An 11,776-nucleotide genomic window follows, 5' to 3' on the forward strand; every position below is an offset into this window, starting at 1 on the left:
AGAAAATATTTTGTACATATCAAAACCCTAATGTTTTACAAAAATCAAAGCAATTCCAAACCCAATGACAGAGAAATTGTGATTGGGGTACCCAAGTTTTCATCCTTAGGGGCTGACAATTTCGTTTTTCTTTAAGGAGAAGCAACAATAATCCCTTGAATTTAGTTTTAACGATTGAGATTCAAAGATGAATTTAAGTGTTTTAATCGTAAAATTAAAATTGAATCTAAATATGGGTAGATCGTGTGAACACTACTACAATATCCACATATAACACAAAAGGAGATTTGTAATTAAATACAAAAAATATTTGAACAATCTTCTATAGACCTAAAAAAGTAAAATTCTAATATCTAAACATCACAAGGAATTTCTTTGACGATGTTGTATTAGGGCTCCAAAATTGAGAGTGCTTTGCGTGTTTGGTTGCTAATGACTAGTATTTCGTGATCGAACTCACAACCTCCCACTTACAAATGAGAGACTAATTCCACTAGACCAAATGATACTGGGCAGACATTGTTTATTTTGAAATAAAAAAGTTGTTTATTTATTGTCCCTTCTATATGCATTTCTAAATGCAACTCTATTTTTATTGCAAAAACGTGGTCTTCAGATTAGTGTTTAATCATAGAAGGCTTCTATTCATACCTCTAATATTAGCATTTGGACCTCTCAACTTTTTTGATATTTTAGAAATTCAATGTTACCCCTAAATCAAAGAAACATAAATATTATTCACCTCTTCAACCTTTAGCAATGTTAGCATCACTGCTTCACTCACAACTTCTCTTTCCAAGATCACAGCAACTTCATGACCTTCAAGATCATAGCTTGTATGGAGACAGTGATTGAGTCTGCTAAGGATCAATTGTTAGCCTTGGTCATGTAAATGGTGTGTTTTTTGCATGATTTGAATAGACAACACTATAAGAAGAAATTTATAGATTAGTTAAGGACCGGCTATAATCAATCAAATTGGAAAGTACAAGACCACTTGTGAGAAGTTCGAGAGCCCAATGATTTTAGCTGCAAAATTCAGGGAGGTAAAATGATTTTAGCTCTAAAATCAACTATCAACGTACCTTGGCTATGTGTTTCATATTCAAATTGAAAATTCTAGCATCTTGTTAATCTTATTTTGTGAAGTCCACTCTAACCCGAAAAGCCATAAGGAGGGTGTTCCAACCCTGACATACCTTGACTGCCTAAACCACTAAGACCATCCAAAAAAAAGACTCAAACCGTGAAGACCATGGGGCCATAGATCAAAAGAACTAAATATCCAATCCCCTCATCCGCAATAGCCAATGTCGAAATCAAACACAGAAAAGACTTAACAGAGTTGAAACCAAATCTCAAAATATGTCCCAAGCAGTCGAAAAACACCACTCAACAAAAAGAAACACCGAGAGAAGTGAGTACAAAGCCCTCCATGGTCACCCTTCCCAAAAATACCATGTACATTATCAAAAATCCTATAATCATCACTGACAAGATGCTTACGAAACCTAACTCTAACCGAGCGAGACAGCTTGATAAAAAAAAAATTAAAAATACAAAAACTATAAATGGTGTGAAATATCAAGGGTGCATCCTAACCGTATCGTCTTTTAATGTGTAGTGTAGTGATACCCCATACGGGCTCTAGGCTCTAGCCACTGAATTACCCCAGAAAAGGAGATTTCATAAAAACAGCTCCGCTTTCCGCACCAACGACAATTTTCCCATTCTTCCCAAATCTCTCTCTACATTAAAAACAATCTCTCCTTTCTGTGCGGATCAATTCTTTCACACCCAGCAGGGGAACAAGAATTCCATCCAATTTCTCTAGGGAACCCTAAACAAGAAAACCCAATTCTTTCCCACCACCACCACCAATCCTTTATGATTCTTCCTTTTCATAAAAACAACCCCAACCCAATCAGGATTTTGATTCCCACCCAAGATTGGCCTTCACTTTTCACCCACAGGGCATCTTTGTTTCTCCTCCTATTATTAATCTTGGCTCTATCTTCCTCCTTCTTCCCCATTGAAGCCATGAAGGTCCATCCAATCCCCAAGAGGCGCAACATCTCCATCCAGTACCATTCAAGAAGCCCGCTTTCTGAAGCCCAGGCCCTCCTCGGCCTCACCCACAAGAAGCTCCGCCGCCTCCCCCATGTCTTCAGCCGCGTCCTCGAGCTCCCTTTCCGCTCCGACGCCGACGTCCTCATCGAGGAGAACCCCGACTGCTTCCGCTTCGTCGCCGAAACCGAGAGCTTCGGCCACGACGTCAGGGCCCACACCGTCGAAATCCACCCCGGGGTGACCAAGATTGTCGTCAGGGAAAGAGGCTCCGCGGCGGAGCTGACGTTGGACGAGCTGGAGCTCGACATGTGGAGGTTCCGGCTCCCGGAGTCGACCCGGCCCGAGCTGGCCAGGGCGGTTTTTGTCGACGGGGAGCTCATTGTGACGGTTCCGAAGATGGAGGGGATGGAGAATTCGGAGGGCGGAGATGGCGGGGAGGTTTGGGGTGGCGGCAGCGGTGGTGGTGGGAATGGGAATGGGGGGTTCAGAGGAGGTATGGGAAATCGGCTGGTGCTTGTACAGTAATAAGTTATTTTTCTGTGGTACTACTCGATTTTTATTTACTTCTTCCTTTTCTTTTTCGGGTTAAAAAGTTTTAGTTGTTCTGATCGAGCTGGATCTAGTACTCAATTTAGCTTTCGAGGCTCTTGGAACTAGTTGTTGTATTCTGCTTTTGTTCAATCAAGGGAATGTTGGCTTTGATAATCATGGTGCAATGGTGTTGTTATTGAGATGGCCTTTTTGTTTAGATTTAGCTGATTGTGTGCTGCTTTTGCATGTTGTGATCATATTCATACACTCGGTTTAGGATGGTATTGAATTTCGATAGCCTCCATTAGTTCCATATTGAGGCGTGAGATCAGATGAGTATAGTTTGTTTTAGGCCATTAGTGCTTTGTGCTTAGGAATTTCTTGCCCCCATATGTGAATGCTGCGTGCAATACACAAAAAATAAATTTGAGTGTTATAATCTGATTTCTTTGTGTAAGCAGAGCTTACATGTTCCTTCAGAATGCTGCACCGTACATTTAGTCATCTTCAGCCCACATAGTCTAAAACTTAATCACCTATCAGGATATTCCTAGTAATCATTCTGGCATTGCCTGAGTTCTTATGATGCAACTTTCTGTAGCAGTTTAGTTCTTTTATCCAGTGATTGACATTCTGCCATTCAGTTGACTGTATGTCTTGCTTTCAACCCCTAATCAAAACCAATTTTAGAATATTTGGTGCAAGTAAAAATTTTCCGACCTTTTTCCAGTGCCAAGAACCAATTCCATTATTACATAGTTACGAAAATATGATTTTCGATGACCAAGCTTCTGTTCCTACTGGGCTTATGGATGATCCAATTGGTGGATCTCAATATGGTTTTCTTTCAACCTTATGATCCATATACAATGCAGTGATTTTTTTTTCCTTTCCACTTTTAGCAAGATAATGGCCTTCTCTTAGCACTTCAGAGTCTAATATGTAACAATTCACCTCTTTACTCTTTCCTGTATGGTTTGCTGATCATTCTTATGTGAGGATTTCTCTACACCCTTCCCTGTGATATATATACATATATATTGGGGACTGGTGCTGTGAATTTCCCTGCTGATCATTCTTGTTGCATCTGATTCTCCTGCTTCAGTTGCTACTTCCAATTCATCCTTGACGTATAATTGTGTCCTTCTTGACCGTTACACTTGCTCAGAGAAAATGGTCTGAAGATTTGCTACTCTCTATAATACATATATACAATTTGAAGTTTTCAATAGATGGACAGATTGCTGCCAGACTGACTTAATTGGGGAATGGAAGCTCAAAAATGGATTTAATATAAAAAGCTCGAATTTTCCTGAATGTGATTGTGGAGGACCGATTCTTTTGTAGAGATGTTGTGCTGAAGTAATGGTTCTCATGGAGCTTGAAGAGTGCATTGAATTAGTTTCTACTCTCTAGCTTCTGAAAATTGGTTTGTGCAGGTTTACATGTTTCTCATGAGGCTTTTAGATCTTTGCTTAGTCTTGCCAATTTTTTATTTTCTCAAGCAAATGCGCAGCTGGTTAGTACGTGAGAGTAGAAATAATTTCACATATACTCACCATTTCCCATCTCACCTTAGAATGACGCGAGTGTTTATTGCATCCATACAATGTCGCATGCCTTTAAGACAGACTAGTTATTGTATATCACAGGTACGGCAAGCCATTTTAAGATGGATATTATTTTGAGACCTTCAAAGAAAGGCTGAAAGGGACATGGGTTCATTGACATTGCCCGTGTGAATTGGAAAATACCAGCCGTGAAATCGTAAAGTTGAGTTCCTGTCTTAATTTGTATAATTATCCAGACCCTCTTGAATCCGAGTTGCAAATAGAAAGACTTTCCCTCCCTAATTGCCTAGTGTCAATGTGGATTGCTTGCTCCAACTACGTTTCTGTTGGTTATGTTGGAGAGGATTGAACCTCTGACCTAGTATTATCATAACTCAATGCTCCACTCCTCCTCCCCACTTGAGCTAATCCCAATTGCATTTACTCGACTAGTGTCAAACAACTTTCCTGACAAGTTATCACATGATGCAGTGCCACCTTGTTGCAATCTTCAAGTTTAAATGAACTAAATAAATAAACAGAACACAATTACTGAAGATAGAGATCAATGCATTTCTATCTCAAGGAACTGTTCCTGCATTTTTGTATATATGTACAGGAAACATACATGTATCTACCTTCTAACCAAATAAAAGAACTAACTAATTCCGCATGTCTTTAGCCAGATACAAAAGGGAAATACAAATTCCTGTTCCAAATTTCACTATAATTGACAAAATTCCTAACTTCCCAGTCGGGCAACAACTCACCTTGATGAAAAAAAAGAAAAAAAAAAGACTAGAAACAAAGAACAAAGAAAACACACTTTTCTTTCAGTTACACAACTGCTCAACAAACTGGGAAGTTGCATACAAGAGTGCAGCTGCCAGATGCTTTGAACAGAGAAGCATTTACGAGATGATTACTCATGTTTCCATGAAAGACCCAATGATGTTTGATGCAAGAAATCACAAAATTCTTACGCACTCCTTGAATGCCCTTGGTCTATTCTCTCGCAGTTCTTGAGTTGACAACTAAGGATGCAAACCACTTAGGAGCTCACAATTTACAAACCACCAACAACTTCTGTTTCTTCAACAGGAACTTCATCCTTTTGTCCTGCTGCCGGGCATGAAATATCACACCACACAGTGGCTCATTCTACCATACACAGTAGGGTGGCAGTACAATTGCAAGAGAAATATAAGATTTCAGTTCAAATGATGAAGGTTAAGGGCCAAATGTTACTGAAAAAGTGATGAATTTCATAATCGGGACAAGTATTCACTTCATTCCTCAATTTCCAAATTGAAGTGCTTCTTCAGGGTAGCTCTAGAAGTCTTTCCAAATCCAGATGCTATTTCCTCCATCTCCTTGAGATTCGTGACTTCTCTTTTAATCTGCTTCACCCTGCTCAATACAATATTGAGTAAAGCATCAGGGTCGGTTGATGTGCGACGTGCCAAATCAGACTTCTCTTTCTCAAGTTGCTGATACAGATTACAAATATAGTTCTTCTGTGCAAGAAGCTTTTCCTCCGCCATCTTAAATTCAGACTCTTGTGACGTCTTTAGTGCATGCAGAACCTGATCAATGTCTTCTGCGAGTCTTTGAGATTCAGAGCGATAATCAAAAGATGCAGACATCAAATCTGAGCTTGTTTTACCATTTGAGGGCTCTTGGTAAGTTGTGACTTCCATGTCAGTACTTTGATGATGACAAACATCTGTATATTATGTGAAAGCAGTCCATGAAGAGGGAAAAAAGAAAAAGTCAGAGGGAGAGAAGTGAAAAAGGATACACATTCATTATTTTTAAGATAAATCAGTAAGAAACGATTATAGTGAATATGGATACATATTCATGACTTTGGGATAAATCACTGAGAGAGAGAGAGAGAGAGAGAGAGAGAGAGAGAGTTCCCAAGGACTATTGACGATAAAATTCCACAAGGAAAGTCCATGACCAAACCTCGATGGGATGGAGACTATAAACAGATTACAGATATTATAACCATGTTGTAGACACTATATACAAATCATATGGGCCAAAGTACTAATTTATAAAGAGACTTGCATCAACTTTGGTAAATCATTGATTCGATATGCGACTCTTAACTCATTCATGATGGGAAGCAAAAGGTATACGTATTTGTGTTTGTGTCTAAAGTGACTTGAGAACTCAATGGTGATGTAACCTTCCTCCATTTCTCTTTAGGCTATCTCTTTTTTTTTTTTTTTTGGACATGACTCTAGCGAGGCTATCTAGATTGGTTGATATCCAGGGAGGAAAAAAAAAAGAAATGTGAAGAATTTAAGGACAAGCTAATATAAGACCTTCAATGTAGTTTCTTTTGTACCAGAAACAAGTTACACGCGCAATGAAATACTTCAGAAATTCTCTGCTAGGTCAATCCAATCTGAATATTGATCAACTAGGAGATAGGATGCCCTAGAAATCAAGAAAAAAGGATTGAAGAAAAGAGAAAGAGCAGAAGATAATATTGTATGCTAGCTATAGGACATATGTGAAGAACGACTAATGTAGTGGGAATGTAGCTCTGGGTCCCTATTTATAGCATTGTCTTGAACACCTATGAGTCGCCATAGAATACTGGTGTTGTCTATATTCTTTGGACCAACAAAATTTACCTAATAAATTTCATACCAGATATGTATATTGTAAATTTGTAATTATTTACCAAAATTATATTCCATGAAAAATACATTTTCGGTTCAGATATTTAGCTTATGGTTCAATGAATTGTGATAAAAGGATACAAATCTCACAGAGAGAGAGAGAGAGAGAGAGAGATCCTTGGTGCACATATGTATATTGTAAATTTGTAATTGTTTACCAAATCCTTATCACATGAAAAATACATTTTCGGTTCAGATACTTAGATTATGGTTCAATGAATTGTAATAAAAGGATACAAATCACACAGAGAGAGACAGAGAGCGAGAGAGAGAGAGAGATCCTTGGTGCATATTTAACATAGTTTCATGCTGCATCCAATTCCAAACCGTAGTTCTCATCATACCAGATATAATTACTTCATTTTATCGGGGGGGAGAGTTTACCGGTGGAATTAGCTGAATTACCTTCCTGCTTCCAAATATCTTCAAGATAAGTCCCATATTTGAGCTGGTAAATGTAGGAAATGGTTATACCTGGTTGGTAAGGATAAATGTCGATGAGTCTAAACAACTTAAAGCTATGAATTTTACCTTTGCAACAGCCACTTCAATACGTTTGAGCAACTCCTTTGCACTGGTTTTCTCGGAACTGCGCAAGATGCAGATACCAATATTTAAAATCTTCTCAATGTTGTCCCGAGAATCAAGGGATTCACATGTCTGTAAAAGCCTTGACACATGTGGAACCAGATTTGTCCTTGCATCACAGCGCCGGCAATAGTACTCAGAATCCAATCCGATGCTTCCTCCTACAGTGCCAGCCATGTAGCATCGGAGAGCACAATCAATGTGGGCAGCATGCCCACATCTAGTACCCTCGCCTGTCATTGCTTCACATCTGATGTAATCATAGCCTCCATAGGAGAAGTTTATAGTCTTCGAACAAAGAATGCAGCAGCAATCTCGACAGAACTTAGCTTCAGTGCAGCAAATATCACACTTCATGAATGCTAAAGGTGGGTTTTCTGCTTCTCCTAACAAACTAATGCACAACTTATTTCTGGCTTTACAGCACAAGGCGTCAGACTGAGAATCAGACTCTTCAATCTCTGCACAAGGTGGAATTGGTGGACCAACTGGAACATGCTTCAGCTTTACAGCACCTGTATATACCCCACACAAACAAAGAACATAATTAGATGACTAAAACCATTCCAATAACAAACTATTATACATTTTAGATATGCAGTTGGCTGTTGACTCTCAAAGAAAATGAGACTCTCAAAGAAAATGAGAAGTACAATAATCATCATGACACATAGAACCATACTAGATCTCTATTGGAAAACAAAATAAACTGATTATTAAATTTTTGAACAATTTTTTTTTTCTATGAGAAAAAAAAAAGAAAAAAAAAATGCATTTTCAAGATTATCAATTCATTATGACAGTTGAAATATCTGTGCATAAGCATCATGTGATGTTCAGTAAGTGCATAAAAATCTCAAGGATCTACCTTATAGGAATTAGGAAGAACCTGAGTACCTATACCCATTAGTTTTTCCAAAACTGACACCAACAGATAAGCCTCTTTACTACAGGAGTTCATACTCGATAAAACAAAAATAGTCAAACACACGTGTCTTGTAGAAATAAGGCCATAAGTAACAGCATTGTGATTCGTCATGTTGAAGAACATAGGATAAGTGTCAAGGTTCAAGAACACACCAGCAAAAGAAAACAAAAAGAAAGAACAGTAAAACAAAGGTATCTATTAATAGATCATTTCACAGACAGACTAGGAGGTGTGACTGCTTTATCTAAAAAATGCCAAAGAATTATGAATAAGAACTAAAGATGTAAAAGCAAAAAACTTGGGAAAGAAAAGACATGGCTGACCATTTGCTAACAGTGACATTTCGGCTGGGATCTTCCAGGAGAATGATTCAAAAAATGCATCGAGGTTTGTACCAGGAAATGATGTTTGGATGTATCGTTCAACTGCAAGCTTGCTTGCAAAACCATATTTCCTACGCGTTGGATTCCCACCACCATGGCAAAGACTTTTTGGAAGATAGAGGTACCTATCGAGAAAGTATCCAGATCCAGAAACTCGCTTTCCCACTTTCCACCGCCAAGTATCACCAGGATTAGGCCAATTAATAGGAGCAAAAGGCAAACCTTCACCAGATTCATCAGGTGCAACTCGCCTAATAGAAACATCATTTTCGTTTGTCCTAGGTGTGCTTCCATCGCTTTCCTCGTGATTATCAATCTCCATTATTGATTTTTCAGCAGCCGATTGGATGAAGGTAGTGTATTTTCAAATTGTACCTACAAACAAGATGATTCGTTCTGATTACAAAGTAACTTCACAATGGAAGTACAGTGATAAAAGGACACGCCAATCATTCATACTATTCTGAAAAATGATCTGCTTGATATTGGAGAAGTACTTGATGGAATCGATAAAGACCCCAATTATTATACCAGCAACATGGATAAACCAAAGTTTAGAGCATCAGCATGAATATAAGTATAAGAGATGATATCTAGGAAAAATCCATTTATTTCAACAGAAAATGAAAAACTCTTTGAGGAAAAAATAAATTTTTCTGGAATTTTAGTTCAGAAAACTGGAGGAAAATTTTCTAAATTGGATTTTAGTCAAGGCTTCAAATGAACATAAAGACTAAAATCTGACAATTTTTCGGTGAAAAAAAAAACGAAAAGAAAAAAAGAACATAAGAATTGTGATGCTCCGAATTCCACATCTGTTATGTGTTGGGGCGACATAGGGTGTCAAGTAAGGCAAGGGAATCTAAAAGCCAACTTCAGCTTGCCTCTGGTTGTTAGAGATGGTATCTGTGTCCAACCAAAGCCCATATAGGTCAAAGAGCCAAGGTAGTATGATTGCTCCATGTCTATGTGGGAGAGGCACAGCCCCTGCGCTAGAAGGTAAGGTGAGCTTGTAGGGAGGTAAATGGTTGCCACCCACATCGGGAAGTCTCGTTCATTGTTATAACATTGATATACATGATTCCTCTCTTGGCGAGGACACCAAGATCTAGAAGAAAAAATTGTACCAAGCAAAAAACGCACCTCAGTAGTGCATTCTGGAAGTTCAAAACTAAGCCAAGAGTTAACCAACTGCCATCTTTTCAATGAGACCTTAGATCGCTACAATCATGGTCACAGCAGAGATTAAAATAAGTTAAAAAAAAAAAAATCAGAGCTCCATACAAAGTTTTTCCAAGAACAATTTTCCCAACATAACAGATCGATCCTAAATTGATATAATATCACACATTGTTTAACTGATTCATCAACTACTTTTTATACTAATTTCATTTTTGCTTCTCCTAGCATCATCATTAATGTGCAGCAATCAATAACTCAGCTAAGAATACAAATAAAAGTGATAATCCACATTAATCTCTGAATATCATGAATTCTTGAGAATGTCAAGTTTCAAATTTTCTCAAGTTTTCAAATTTTCTGGTTTTATCTACAATTACACTCAAAATTAGCTTTGAATGGTTCAATATCCTTTATCAAAATATCATTCAGGTCCTCCATTTCAAAATAAAATTCACCAAAAAGAACAAATATTTATACGAATTCACAAGAAAAAACACAAGGATTAGAGCACATACCTCAAAGAACAATTTGCATTGACAACTTGGAGAGAGATTAGGGTTTCAGATTCCAGCAAAAACCCTGTGAGAGAGACTCAAATTCATAGAGATTCAGTTTCGATTTTGGGAAAGAAAAAATGAGAATTCTGAACCAGACAATGTGTTTCACTAGCAAAAAGAAAATCAAGAAGGAAAAAAAAGAAACAGCAAAACCCTATGGAAAACCCTGAGAACAGAGAAAGAGGGTGACTGTGGGCGTATGGATCGGAAGTCGTTACCGTTAAAAGGCGAAGGGGGTCAACGGTGAGAGGCGGAGAGGAAAGGGAAACGGCAAATATCAGCAACCTTGGGGGTGTTGGGGTAAAACAAAAGGTGGGGTGGGCAAGTTGAGAAATTTCACAAAGACTGGGGGTGGTTCAAGGATAATGTCTGTGCTGCATTCAATTTGGGGTAACAATGCTTTTATACACCTGTATAATGGGCCGGGCTGGACCGGACCGGACCGACACGAATAAATTAGAGTCCCATGTCTTGAATCGGGTCATCACGAAGGACACTAGACCTTATTCATGTTAGGTCCAACCATACAGTAGATGTAAAAAAACTTGCAGTTCATGTGATTGATAGCTTATATCCTTAACCATACGACGCATGTTTTGGAGTTCTTCTCCACTAAAATTGTTTGATAGATAAAAAGATTGGGCTGATTGCCGAGATATGATCAAGAACAAAAGCAATCATGTCAAGCACGTTGAACACCATAAGTGCCCAGGCTAGGCCTAAGCACGATTACTTGACGTGCGTATCAAGCATTATTTGGAGGGAAAAAATCTATGCGTTATCTTTTACACTTTTGATAATAAATATGCAAGAGACGGGAAACCTACGCGCGACAACATTACGAACTTAACGAACTGTCGTTCTCGTTATAAGGAAGCAAAAGTCAAAAACTTTAAACAATTTTTCTTCTCAAACTCTAACAAATTTCGTATTTTACAACAATCTCTAGAATCTCCATAATTGTTCCTTAAAGTTTTAGAGATTGCTATAAATTTAGATAATTTTGTTTTATCTTTCTTCACTATCCCTAAAATATGGATAGTTATAGAGAATCTGTTAGAGCTAAATAGACTAATTTTTCCCTAAAATATGGGGAAGCTGTTGGAGTTGCTTTACAACCAATGCATAGAGATTCGGATTTTCACCTAACCCACCTAAACTTGTTATTAGATAATAACATGTGGCTATTATAAAATTCGAGGATTCATGGTAAATTTGCGTTTAACTCATTTCCTTGTATAACTTTTTTTAAACTCTGTATTGAATTTTCTAATATATATATTTAGAA

General features: G+C 37.9%; 2 protein-coding genes across 5 annotated transcripts; one reads left to right on the forward strand and one right to left on the reverse strand.

Annotated features, from left to right (window-relative positions):
* Positions 1-1,599: 1,599 nt before the first annotated feature.
* On the forward strand, positions 1,600-2,801 carry LOC112197552. Its single transcript, XM_024338280.2, has one exon. It carries the CDS (start codon positions 1,888-1,890, stop codon positions 2,593-2,595), a length of 708 nt encoding a protein of 235 aa, XP_024194048.1. The 5' UTR covers positions 1,600-1,887; the 3' UTR covers positions 2,596-2,801.
* A 2,159-nt stretch (positions 2,802-4,960) lies between these two features.
* Positions 4,961-10,868, reverse strand: LOC112197580 (protein OBERON 2). Of its 4 annotated transcripts, XM_024338315.2 has the most exons (7): positions 10,707-10,864; positions 10,447-10,510; positions 9,893-9,970; positions 8,690-9,124; positions 7,382-7,953; positions 7,235-7,298; positions 4,961-5,877 (listed from the first exon to the last, which is right to left on the reverse strand). In XM_024338315.2, the coding sequence occupies exons 4-7, from the start codon at positions 9,069-9,071 to the stop codon at positions 5,441-5,443; spliced, it is 1,455 nt and encodes a 484-aa protein (XP_024194083.1). In that variant the 5' UTR covers positions 9,072-9,124; positions 9,893-9,970; positions 10,447-10,510; positions 10,707-10,864; the 3' UTR covers positions 4,961-5,440. The 4 variants fall into 4 exon arrangements, with proteins under 4 accessions (XP_024194083.1, XP_040374138.1, XP_024194082.1 ...); XM_040518204.1 differs by having other exon boundaries at positions 10,447-10,868; XM_024338314.2 differs by lacking the exon at positions 9,893-9,970.
* Positions 10,869-11,776: the final 908 nt, after the last annotated feature.

Source organism: Rosa chinensis, chromosome 4 (assembly GCF_002994745.2).
Source record: "Rosa chinensis cultivar Old Blush chromosome 4, RchiOBHm-V2, whole genome shotgun sequence".
In the NCBI taxonomy this organism is placed as follows: domain Eukaryota; kingdom Viridiplantae; phylum Streptophyta; class Magnoliopsida; order Rosales; family Rosaceae; genus Rosa; species Rosa chinensis.